The sequence below is a fragment of the Chlorocebus sabaeus genome, chromosome 15 (assembly GCF_047675955.1).
Source record: "Chlorocebus sabaeus isolate Y175 chromosome 15, mChlSab1.0.hap1, whole genome shotgun sequence".
NCBI lineage: Eukaryota > Metazoa > Chordata > Mammalia > Primates > Cercopithecidae > Chlorocebus > Chlorocebus sabaeus.
The window spans coordinates 10,642,810-10,656,272 of record NC_132918.1 but is presented as its reverse complement, the minus strand read 5'-3'; the positions used below and the strand labels follow the sequence as shown (position 1 = coordinate 10,656,272).

The following is a 13,463-nucleotide window of genomic DNA, read 5'->3' as shown; positions in this document are numbered from 1 at the left end:
ATTCTGGGCTTAACGGAGACAAGGTCACATGGGACCATTAGCCAGTACGTTTTTTGGTAGCTACCCAGAAAAGGAAGTTTACAAATGTTCCTCCCATTCGTAATGGGAAGAAAAAGTCAAACAGCTATCAGTAGAAATGGTTTATGAGAAGCTATTTACACAGCTATTTGTCCATTCAGCTAGAGTGACAGTAACAGCTCACAATGGTAGGGGTTCTCCCCTGCCAAGAAAGCAAAAACAACAACAAAACACTTTTTATCATATATGAAACTCCTGTACAATGATTTGGCTAGAAGAAAAGAAATAGTTGGTAAGGTCAGATTTTTTTGAAACATCTGTTCAAAAACCTGCATTAAACTTTTATCTGTCCTGACAAAACATGTCTCAATTTCTTTCTAAAGCAGCTCTATTGGCCTAGAATATTCCTCACCAAGTTCTTTAGAGAGGATTTCCAACCTAAGTTCTGACAATGAGGACATAAAGTAGGTTAGGTTCCAAAACCACCCTTCCTAGTCCTCTCTGTAGAAAATACCATGTCACACAATTACATGTGTCCCCTGACACAAACGAGACTCATTTTACGTAGGTCACTGAACCTCAAACTGTTGTTGCTTGCTGTCCCAGCCAATTTAGGAGTGAAGAAAGATGTAACCAGACATACATATCTCCCTTTCTCCATGTCCTAACTGTCGATAGGTAGCTATAAGCAAGCATATAGTTCTGTAGAAAAGCTTTCTAAAAGGAAGCGGAAGATCTCATGCTTCTTGTTAGCTTTGTAAGTCAAGGGGACGTAAGGATAATGTTGAGTAGCCACGATTCTTCTTTTAAACTCAGAGCTTCAAAAATCCTAACTGGTTTTCTAAGTTTACCAACTAATTAAAAGGTGAATAGTGAGGAAGAGTTGGAGGAGGAACTTTTTCCAAATAAATGGTATAAAGAATTATTCACCTTGCAGAATTTAGTACAATAAGAGACAGGCAGACAAACATAAACAACATGCACATATTTACAAGTTGCAGGACATGATGTACAAAGTCAAGACCAACAAAGTATTTTCAAAGTATCTTCAGTGTACTCAAAAGGATTACAGGGCACACTCAGTTTGGTAACTGAACTTTTTTTACAAAAGCATTTCAAAGGTATATGCAATCCAATCTTTTAACTGAAACACGAATTCTCTTTCTTTACAACTTCTTACCCTCGATACCTAAGAAGAATTCTAATTGTCATCTTCTAACATTGATTTTTTATGACAACTTACACAAGATATTATTCACAGAGAAAAGAGACTGATGGTATGCGTTCCTATGGATGATTACTGAAATCTAAGTTTTCTGTTTTTTTTTTTTTTTTTCTAATTTGTTGTTGTTGTTGTTTAGGCCTCTGTCCATCCTTGAAGACAGCATAGATAAAGACACTAACATAATTCCTGGGGAGCACAAGGTGCAAATCCTAAAGTATGTTACAGAGCCAGACTGAGCTTCACAAAATGAAACTAACAAAGATCACATATCACTGACTCAGAAGAAACAACAGTCTGCTTAGACAGAGAAAAAACACTGTCTATGGAATATATGAATATGAGAAATTGTACCATGCAGAGATGTATCTATTTAGGCATTTCCTGTCTGATAACCTCTGTCACCCTTTGTTTTCACCTATGGAACAGAGAAGAATACTGCAAGGTAACAAGCTCAAAACACACGCTACTGTCATAGGGATTTGTGATTTTTTTTCAGATGTGCATGTAACTTTTACAAGTGATCATGGAAGTTACTTATCAACTTCCCAGAGTTTGGAAATTAAGAAGCAAATTGAGTTATTGTAGGCAATACGGTACTAAAGTGTCATATAAAACAAATACATAGTTCTTTTTTAGTGCAAAGAAATACAGCAAGTAAGAAATAACACTATAAATCTAACTTCTTTCTTTAAAAGAAAATGCGCTTATGCATTCATAACATCCATTAAGGGCACGGGGAAACTGGAAACCTGAATACACAAGGCCTGAAAAAACATCAAGCCCTTAAGTCCGCTGCTTTTTCTATGTATATAATGAAATTGTTAAGTGGAGAGAGCAAGGGGAACCCTTCTTTTAAAACTATTTCCAATGGAAAACAAAGTGGATGAATACTATTTTTACAAAATATAAATTCATGTTCGTATCTTCTACTGTTATTTGAAATAAGGGTTGAAATACCTCTCTATGGCAACATACATGTGCATGTGTGTGTGTGTGTGGGGGGGGGGTGTGCATATACAATCTACCTACAGAGGAAAAAAACTAGATTTTTAGGTAATCATAGAACCAAGTGGCCAGCACTATAATGTTAAAATTAACCAAAAAATTACACTTAGCAGCAAAATGAATAACCCTACTGGCCAATAGGAAAAGCCCTAAATTGCTCAAAACTAAGCAACTCTACTTGATACATTACTGCAAAAAAATAAAAAATAATAAAAGGGTTATTATACTAAGAGTCACAAGTCTATATAGAATCCTAACAGAATAGTAGTTGATTTTTCTATTTCTGGGAGAAAAAAATGTTACAAAATAATTCTACTTCTCAAAGAACCACCACTTCAATAGAAGACAGTAACTGGATACTATACAAGGGTTAATCATACAAAACTCATTTTTAAACATGGGTCTGATTTGTTTAAAAATTGTCCCAAAGTATTACAGAAAAAGAATGATTGTAATTTGCCTTCCCCATCTATTTGCCTACAGAATTCTCGAGAAAAAACAGAAGTTGTATCTCTAATTAGTAAAACAAGCAATCGTCTGTGAACTGACCATTGTGCAAATATATTGCTTAAAATATAAACTTCCTGATCAAGAGGCCTTTCAAAAGAAATATGGATGACCACTAGTCTTACCCATATAAAATATAGTAAATAGATAAAATGTAGTTAAAGAATATTCACAGAGCACTCCATTAGTTAATCTAGATACACATTACAGCCTTTTTTTTTTTTTTTTTTTTCCTGATACGGAGTCTTGCTCTGTCGCCCAGGCTGGAGTGCAGTGGCACGATCTTGGCTCACTGCAACCTCCACCTCCTGGGTTCATACAGCTTCTTATTTTAAACGCAAAAAAATGAAAATAATAATACTGATATAATTATCAGATGTCAAAGTGATCTATCATATACTTGTTAGTATCTTCAAGAAAGCTGAATTACAAAGAATAAAACCATAGTTCGTATATATTTCTACTGGGAATGAAGACAGTGAAACTTTATTTGCTTTTTAAAAAATTCCTCTCTGTATATAAAACAGCAGGTGGTGATATTTTTCAGGACGGCCAACAGACTGGCAAGACAAAGGAAAATGTAAGTAAAGCGTAAGAATCAGATTATCAAAAAAGAAAGTGGCAAAACAAAATGTAAAGCAATCTGAACTCATGGTTTAGATCATGATATAAGTGCATGTTACTATCGATGAAGAAGTAACTCTAAAATAGAAAAATCAAACATACCTTTGTTTCCTAAAATCCGCTGGAAAATGTATTTTTTTAAATCATATCCATCTTAAACTCATCGAATATTCAAATATGAGGTTTGGAAAACCCACAGCACAGCTGGGGCATGAAAATGAGCTTGTTAGACAAGCTGATTCAATGAGGGGGGAAAAAGAGGAGGGAAAAAGGCAGCAATTACATGTATGAAATCCACAACTGGAAATCAAGTTTAGCTGTTTGGAAGTATACAAGCTCAGTGGGAGTATTTGAATTCAACAAAACTTGCATTTCAATGATGGGGAGACATGATACAGAAAAAAAATGTCCTGGGAAAGACCAACAGTTTATAATAATGTATCCTACTGACAATGCATTGAGGTGGCGGTTCTGGTTAAGCCCTGGGAAACTGAAATCTCTGCTGACCTATTTTTACTTTGATCTAAAAAGAATTCAATACAATTCTTTAACAGTACATAAAACTACAATTGCAAAAGAAAATGGCAGAAAAAAAAATGTCCCAGGAAAGACCTTAACAGTTTCTAATAATGTATTCTACTGACAATGCATTGAGGTGGTCGTTCTGGTTAAGCCCTGGGAAACTGAAATCTCTGCCAACCTATTTTTACTGTGATCTAAAAAGAATTCAATACAATTATTTAACAGTACACAAAACTAAAATTGCAAAAGAAAATGAAACTTTTAAATAGTCAAATTCTAAGCAGTCAGGCTACCAGTTGATCAGAACTCGGGCAAGTTATTTCAGATGGGGTAGGTAGATCACATGCTATGAGCAGCTCAACACAATTGACCCTGCAAAAGCGTTATGACTTAAGAGAAGCACATTCTCCACACCCGCCTCCCCCCACCCTGCCCCCGGACCCCCAGGTTTTGACATCTCATGGTACCACCATGGGTTACATGTATTAACATTAAGCAGAGGAATGTACTCATATCAAAAGGACCACAAAGCAGGGCAAGTTGACAAAAGGCAAACAACAGGCAGAACGAGCTGCTCTATCTTAATGTGATAATCACTATACATATCCCAGATTTTCCATCTCATTCCTGTACCGCTGTTCCGACACCTTGCTCTTATGTTGCTTGCTCTCTAAATGCTGCCGGAATTCCATCTCTTCGCCAGCCCCAACATTACACATTGAACAGTAAAACTGGCCACTTGGAGTAACACACATGGCCAGATCACGTGGAATTCTCTGCCGAGAGCGGGGATTGAAGTAAGGACCTGCTAAAGCAAGAGATAAAAATAATATATTCAAAATATTCATTAAGTGAATGACAACCTGACCAATTATCACTGTAATTTGTAATTCTAAGTTCAAATTACAAAATTCACAGATTCTTAGCCTTAAGTGAATGTGAAGTTAATGGATTTTTTAAATTACAATCTTACACAGGTTTGATCTAAAAAGATAAAATGATTCCTCCAACTATTGTCAGAAAAATTGCTATAGAGTCAAACCCAAATTCCAAATGGCTGTGTCTCTAAAAAAGTGAATACACTTTTAAAAAATACTTTAATTTCCAAGCATTATATCAGAAGTCTTACGCTTATGTTACCCCATTAATCCAAAAATTCTACTTGTAAGAATTATCCTAAGAAAATATTAAGAATTTTCACACTGAGATTTAATAGCAATATGTTTACCTCAGCAATGATTATAAAAACAAAAATTTAGGGGGAAGGAGAGATTCAAAAATAGGATTAAAGAAAATATGGTAATGAATGCAATGGAAAACTATGCAGTTGCTAAACATAATAATGCTATAGAAAACTCTTATGCTATTAAGTAAACTATGAATATCCCAAACTAGGATCCCATTTCTATTTTAAAGAAGTCATATATATGACGAGACTAGAATGAAATCTGCAAAAGCGTTGGTGACATTATTGATCATTTCATTTTCCTCTACATTACTGATCTCATACGCTGGACCCTTAGAGTTCATTAACTTTCTGCTTTTCACTTCCACTATAATAATATCTATGTAATGCTTTTCTCAAAATACTGCTTTCACTGCATCCTACAAGTGTTAATATATGTTCATTACTCTTTCATTGTAAGAATTTTTAATTTCTAGTATAACTGTTTCTTTGAACCATGAGTTATTTAGAAGTGTTTTTAAATTCCCAAATGGAAATTGTGTTTGCTTTTCTATTTTTGTTGTTGACATCTCATTTCATTGTATTCATTGCACTGTCAGAGAACATAATCTATCCTAAAATTTATTTTTCTGATATTAATACAGCTATCCCAGCTTCTTTCATTTCAGATGGATTTCTTTCATCCAATTTAACATTTTTTGGACTTTGGTGATTTTACTTTTATTATAATTACTAATACATGTTTAGACTTTTATTAATCATAATGAATTGTGCTTTTCCTTTTTTTTTTTTTTTGAGACAGAATCTTGCTCTGTCACCCAGACTGAGTGCAGTGGTGCAATCTCAGCTCACTGTAGCCTCCACCTCCCAGGTTCAAGCGATTCTCCTGCCTCAGCCTCCCAAATAACTGGGATTGCAGGCCCATGCCACCATGCCCAGCTAATTTTGTACTTTCAGTAGACACAGGGTTTCACCATGTTGGTCAGGCTGATCTCGAACTCCTGACCTCAGGTGATCTACCTACCTCAGCCTCCCAAAGTGCTGGGATTACAGGCATGAGCCACCGGCGCCTGGCCTGAATTGTGTTTGCTATATGTCCTTTTTATAGTAGGCCTCTCTGGTTTTTCAGTTAGCTCTGTTTTCTATTTCTTTCACTGTTCAAGTAAATGACCTCTGCGGGCATGTGCATGAATCAGACGCTGAAGTAGAGGGGAGGGTGAGGGACGACTCAGCCCACTATCCCTACTGAAGACAATCAGAAAATGCAGAATTTATTCCTATAAATCAGTGTTTGTGAACTAAATGTGTATATCAGAAGCATCAAGTAAGCATTTTCAAAACACGCATATGTCTGGGTCCCACTCCAAATTTACTCATTGAAAATCTCTAAGTCATGGTTCAGGCATTTTGTAAAGACTCCTCGGGTAATTCTGTTTCACTAGCCTGGTTAAAAACCACTGCTTTAGAATCTGTTTGTTTTTTTTTTTTTTTAACATGGTACAACTTTAAACCAAGTAGCCCATTTTTATCATGCCTTTTATATTTCTCAGCTGGCAAATATAAACAAACATAAAGGGACAATGTTAAGAGATCCTAAAACATAGACTATGTTGTAAAACCAAAATAAATAATATATTTAGTATTTACAAGAATAAATAAAGTAAATGAGACCTGAAATACACACCAGCCTAGACTAATTCAATAAAACACAGACTAACTCCAAATTCTCAGGGCTATCTATTATCATTAAAAGAAACAAAAACAAAGGAGACTATGTACAGAATGTCGCCAAGGTATGTGGAAACAGACAAGATACCTGAATTATTCTGTACTGTATACATATTTCTCCTGTTAGGCATCATCTTAAACTCATTCCCTTCTTTCCTGGCCCGCCGTTGACCCAGCTCTGAGGATTCCCTGGAGAAAAGAAGTTTAAAAAAGAGTGAGTCTTCTAAACAAGAATCCCTTTGTACTCCTTTTCTTTAAAGACAGTCAATCTCACATAACACTTTGGCCTCAGAGAAAATGGCAATACCTACGAGAATGAGTTACTCTGAGCTTCCGCCAGCCGCAGCCTCTTGGCATGATTCTTCCCTTGATAGTGAGCCTGAGCCACAGCCGGGGAACTGAAGGAGGCGTCACAGAGCTTACAGTAATCATTCTCTGTGGCCAGGATCACTCGGCCTCCTGGCTTAAAGGAGCCCATCTGACATCAAAGACACAAAAAGAAACAAGGTTAAAAAAATATGGAGCTTCCTCCTTCTCCTTAAAGGCTTTCTAAGAGCTGAAAAACAACCAAAGGATATAGCATGACCACAAGCATTAAGCTTCATAAGGAAAACAATTCATTCCAGGAAAACAAAAAGGCTGGGAGATACTTAATCATGGTTTTGCATTATAATCACTCAGGTACCCAATTAGTGAATGGCTCATTGCTGTCGCCACTGAAGACATTTTTAAAAAGAGTTTTAAAACCTTAGATTTAGGACAGTAAGTCATGGGTAAAAAGGTAAGGCCTAAAACCACATTACGGGAAAGAGTAAAGTCTATGCAGAATCCATCAATAAGCATTTACTGACTTTTAACTATTTATTAGGATTGCTGTCTAGTCCAGAAGGGATATGTAGTCATGTATTTTTTTAAAAAGAGCCCCTGTCCTCAAAGAGTCTACAAACAAGCTACAGATATAATCAGGAAAAAACTAAAAATGAGTAGCAAATCCAGACAACAGTATTCAGGTTGAGGAATAACATGTTAAAGAGAGCCTAACAGAGGGCCCAGAAGGTAGTAGGCACTCAGTAAATATTAGGTTAACCAAAAAAAATGACACACTAGGTTTTGGCCAAAAGAGAATAATATAGTACACGATAAAGATCTGGAAACCATATATATCAGGAACAGTTGCAGAAAATAGCATCATTTCACTTGGAAAGGAAGATTTTTCTGGGGTATGCTATGAAGAAAGGCTTAGGCTGCCAGCCCAGGAGGGTGGAGCCCACTGAAAACAGCCCCCACTGCGGGGGGCAGGTATTCAATTCCAGAGCAGCCTTCAGAAACCAGTGACAGGAAAACTATGCAGCTTGAAGATCTCTCTGGGTATCTTCTTGTTCTCTGATTTGGTTTTTTATATATCTCGTTTTCCCCACAAACCCATGAGAAGGAAGAACAGCCAGAATTGCTACCCACACTTTTAAGTACTAAAAACTAACACTCAGAAAAGTAAAATGATACAAGCTGGTTAGGAGTAAAGGTCTAAGATCAAAAGAAATTCTTGGGCCAGGTGTGGTAGCTCATGCCTGTAGTCCCAGCACTTTGGGAGGCCGAGGTAGGTGGATCACCTGAAGTCAGGAGTTCAAGACTAGCCTGGCTAACATGACGAAACCCTGCCTCTACTAAAAATAACAAAAATTAGCTGGGTGTGGTGGTGGGCACCTGGAATCCCAGCTACTCGGGAAGCTGAGGCAGGAGAATCCCTTGAATCCAGGAGACGACAGAGTGAGACTGTCTCAAAAAAATAAAAAGAAAATTTAATTTAAAAAATACTCCATTAAAGTATTATTTGTCTTAATTACTGAGTTTTTTTGATGCTCTGTTAAATTCTGAGCCCAAGACAAGTGTCTCACTTGCTTCATTTTAGTCCCAGGTCCTGACCTCATTTAATGCTTTCAACAACTTAGAGGTATTGGTCATATTACTCAAATTGGTGTCCATGGTCCGGTAGTATCAGCCTCACTGGAAGTTTATTAGAAGCTTAGATGAGCTAAGTAACTTTCCATGGTGTTACATGTTTTCTAAAGTGGTGGAACAAGAATTTCTTTCTTTTTTTCTTTGTTTTTTTGAGATGAAGTTTTGCTCTTGTTGCCCACACTGGAGTGCAATGGCGTGATCTTGGCTCACTGCAACCTCCACCCCCAGGGTTCAAGTGATTCTTGTGCCTCAGCCTCCCAAGTAGCTGAGACTACAGGCATGCGCCACCACACCTGGCTTAAAAAATTAAATTTAATGCAAAAAAATTAATGATTAATAAAATATCAAAATTTTACATTCAGAATCAGTAACAGAGCCATGCCAAGTCATATTGCAGCCTGGGACAAAAGGAAAATCAGTAATACTTAAGTTTTTAATGTTTTGTTCACTACTATTTTACATCAGTTTTATATTTCTAAAATGTTACATTAAATATCTATCTTGATTACTGAGTTTTTGGCTCCTTCTTAAATTTTATGCCCAAATTTAGTGCATCCATCACCTCACCGTAGTCTCAGCCTTGAATGAAACAATGTATGAAACATTCTCAGCACAGTGTCTGGCACGATATGTACTCAATTATAACTATTATTATTTATGACCACTGTATTGTTTTACAGATATATAACACTTCAAAGACAGATTAAGAAGTAGACTCTATGTTTCAGAGATAATTAAGGTACAGGAATATCTTGCCTAAATCACCTGTTCTATCTTCCAAAGAGCAAAAGAACTTGGTTTTCAAGTCTGTTTCATAATAGCAAGGTCCAAAACATGTTTATACAGGCTCTCCGCATAGAGGTAAGTAATAAGCAATCTCAAAAAACTAATTTTGCAACTGGAAGACAAAATCTGAAATAAATGAGATGAACTGCAATAAAGGAACATATGTTTGAAAATCTCTTCATTTTGGGGTTAGCCTAGACATTCAGATTCATTTAGCCCAGAATTTTTTTTTTTTTTTTTTTTGAGATGGAGTCTTGCACTGTTGCCCAGGCTGGAGTGCAGTGGCGCGATCTCGGCTCACTGCAAGCTCCACCTCCCGAGTTTGTGCCATTCTCCTGCCTCAGCCTCCTGAGTCGCTGGGACTACAGGTGCCCGCCACCATGCCCGGCTAATTGTCTGTATTTTTAATAGAGACGGGGTTTCATCACGTTAGCCAGGATGGTCTTGATCTCTTGACCTCGTGATTCGCCCGTCTCAGCCTCCCAAAGTGCTGGGATGACAGGAATGAGCCACCGCGCTCAGCCCATTTAGCCCAGAATTTTAAGAAATGTATAAAGAATCATGTAACAATGGCCGGCATTAAATCCAGCACTGTAGTTCAAGGAGTTAAAAGTACCAAGCAGCATCTTTCAGGATTATTTTCCCAACTGTACCCTGATGGACACATGGACGACAAATGTCATCCATAATCATTTGTGCATACTACAGCTTCCACCCTAATGCTGCTTCACCCTGACGTATGTGTCTCACCTGCGGAGGGACTGGAACAACTGGCGTAGCTGCAGGCTCGACCATATTGCTCATTCTAGCAGGAGGAGGACAGCTATTTGCTGCATAGTAATTTCGGAGTTTCTTACCATGATTTTTACCCTAGAAATAAAAATAAAATGAGTACAGCAGTCCCCCTTTATCTGCAGTTTCAGCAATTTCAGTTAGCTATGGTCAACTGCGGTCCAAAAATATTAAGATATTTTGAGAGAGAGCCCACATTCATATAATTTCCATGACAGTATATTTTTATAATTGTTCTTTTTTCTAATTAGTTATTGTTGTTATTCTCTTACTGGCCCAATTTATAAATTAAACTTTATCATAGGTTATGTATGTACAGGAAAAAAAATGCATATGGAAGGGTTCAGAAATATCACAGTTTTAGGCATCTGCTAGGGGTCTTGATATCTCCTACGGAAAAAAAGAAAACTGTAATCACCATGAGAAAGGGTGTCAAACTGAGTTAATAAATGTATTCACTTAATCACTTAAAAAAAAAAAAGAAAACAACACAAGTAATACTAACTACACTTTATTCCTTCATACATACACAATCCTGGGGGTAAAAAGACTACTAGCTAGATTTGATTGCTACATCTCGAAGTAAAAGAGCCTACTCTTTGGCTCTAACAGAATGATTAAACTTATCTGGGAAAGATAAGAGAACAAAGGCAAAGGAAATTAATTTCCTATATGTTTCTTTAAAAGTATCACATTGGCTGGGCGCGGTGGCTCACGCCTGTAATCCCAGCACTCTGGGAGGCCGAGGAGGGTGGGTCACCTGAGGTCAGGAGTTCAAGACCAGCCTGACCAACATGGTGAAATCCCATCTCTACTAAAAATACAAAAATTAGCTGAGCGTGGTGGCACACGCCTGTAATCCCAGCTACTCGGGAGGCTGAGGTAGGAGAACCACTTGAACCCAGGAGGTGGAGGTTGCAGTGAGCTAAAATCACACCACTGCACTCCAGCCTAGGCGACAAAGTTAGACTCTGTCTTAAAAACAAACAAACAAAAAAAGTATCACGTTTTCCAGTGACCTGCGTCCTCACCCAAGTTCTTGCAATTTATATGCCACAGTTAAATATGAATTTCATGACACTCTGATCTAATATACTTATAAGTTAGTAATGAAATAGATAATTCAATTATTCTTTAAAAATTGCACTTACAGAGTATCTTTTTACTTACAAAGGATGTTAATTGCATTTATTCATTTGCTGCTCATGAAAGGAATGAGGCACATTCCTCATAGATCTCCCAACTCCCTGAGCCCAGCACGAGCCCAGCACAAACGCATTCCTCATATATCTCCCAACTCCCTGAGCCCAGCACAAACACAACCCACCATATATCTCCCAACTCCCTCAGCCCAGCACAAACACATTCCTCCATATTTCTTTCAAACTTCAGAAAAACACCACCTGGGAAATCTCCGATAAGGACGCAGCAGGAACCAATAAAAAAATGCTAAATGTATAATATTAACCAATTGTAATGCTGTAACCGAGAGAATTACCTTGTTCCCCTATAACTTTACATATCCTGTTTACATCGGGCTATAAAAAGCAACCACTCGCGCATTGTTCGGGGCCCTCTTGTATGCTGTGGAATGGAGGGACCAAGTTCGAACTTGTAGTAAAAGATCCTTGCCGCTTGGCTTTGACTCTGGACTCTGGTGGTCTTCTTTGGGGAACAAACGGTCTGGGCATAACATCTGGGGGCCCGTCCGGGATTCCCCAAGCCCACCAGACCCCTGGTCAACGGATCTACCAGGATCGATCTGCTGATAGGTGAGCCGGCTCGTCTCTGTTTGTCTGTCCGTGTCTGTTCTGAACCTGTATCTGTGACTCGCGAGGTCTGAAACTGAGCTGATGCAGTCCTGGCGGACGCGCTATAGGACAACCAGTGGAGACCGGTGGGAGACGTCCCCTGGCTCTCGTCTGATCTAGATTTTTCTCTGAGCTGATTCTGACCCGGGCTGCCGGAGCGCGCTGGCGATCTGAGCTGTCGGAGTGCGTTTGCGATCTGAGCAGCTGATTCTGACCCAGGCTTCCGGAGCACGGTTGCGATCTGAGCTGATTCTGACCCGGGCTGCCGGAGCGCGCTTGCGACTAGATATTATTAATAAGCCAGATTTCCTTTACAGGGATTCTAACCCACATTCCTTAACAGGAAGAAACTACAAATTATTACAGGATGGGTAATACCCAGAGCACTCCCCTATCTCTCCTTACAAGTAATTTCAAGGATGTAAGAGCAAGGGGCCATGATCTTAGTTTGGAAATCAGGAGGGGAAAGCTCATTACCCTATGCCGCTCCAAATGGCCTGCCTTTGATGTGGGGTGGCCACCCGAAGGGACGTTCCAACTTGCTGTCATCACTAGGGTAAAGTCCAAGATTTTCCTACCTGGGCGTGCGGGCCACTTGGATCAAATCCCATATATCCTCATATGGCAGGACCTTGTTGAGAACCCGCCTCCTTGGCTGTCACCTTTCCAATTAGCCCCTGAACCTTGTAAGGCACTGGTTGCTCGGCCACTAAAATCCAAGCAGCCGATTGCCCCCCCATCCTGTTCTACCTGATAGCGGGGACCCACTGTTCACAGAACCCCCTCCGTACCCCTCCGGGCCTCAGGCCCCAGCCCCCCGGGCTGAGCCGCGGGAGGGAGCAGGCGGACGGGAGGCGGCCGGCACACATGGACCCGCTAAGAGTGAAAGTAACTTCGAACAGCCGGCGGGGCGGACGCGAGGGCACACTTCGCGGGCTAGCCGGCCCCCCCAGCCGCCTGACTCCACAGTAGCTCTACCCCTTCGGGAAATAGGACCTCCAGATGACACGGGAATCCCCAGGCTCCAGTACTGGCCATTCTCTACCAGTGATCTGTATAACTGGAAGACCCAGAGTGCTTGGTTTTCAGAGAACCCCAAAGATTTAATGGCTTCACTGGATAGTGTCATGTTCACCCACCAGCCCACTTGTGATGATTGTCAGCAGCTCCTCCGAATCTTGTTCACAACGGAGAAGCGAGAGAGAATACAGGTAGAAGCTAGAAAGCTGGTCCCGGGGGACGACGGTCAACCGACTGCCAACCCCGACCTCATAAATGCGACTTTTCCTCTGACCAGGCC

The 13,463-nt window shown here is 39.4% G+C and overlaps 1 protein-coding gene across 3 annotated transcripts in view; it reads right to left on the bottom strand.

Annotated features, from left to right (window-relative positions):
• Positions 1-1,330: 1,330 nt before the first annotated feature.
• The window catches only part of ZMAT3 (zinc finger matrin-type 3), a 58,414-nt gene continuing 46,281 nt past the window's right edge, over positions 1,331-13,463 (bottom strand). The window contains exons 3-6 of one of the 3 annotated variants that reach the window (XM_037988550.2): positions 10,311-10,430; positions 7,127-7,293; positions 6,904-7,004; positions 1,331-4,706 (exon numbers count right to left, since the gene is read on the bottom strand). In XM_037988550.2, the coding sequence (XP_037844478.1) occupies positions 4,498-4,706; positions 6,904-7,004; positions 7,127-7,293; positions 10,311-10,430 (597 nt within the window). In that variant the 3' untranslated portion in view covers positions 1,331-4,497. Of the gene's footprint in view, positions 4,710-6,903; positions 7,005-7,126; positions 7,294-10,310; positions 10,431-13,463 lie in introns of all 3 variants that reach the window. The other 2 variants (XM_037988547.2, XM_007972050.3) reach the window with 2 other exon arrangements.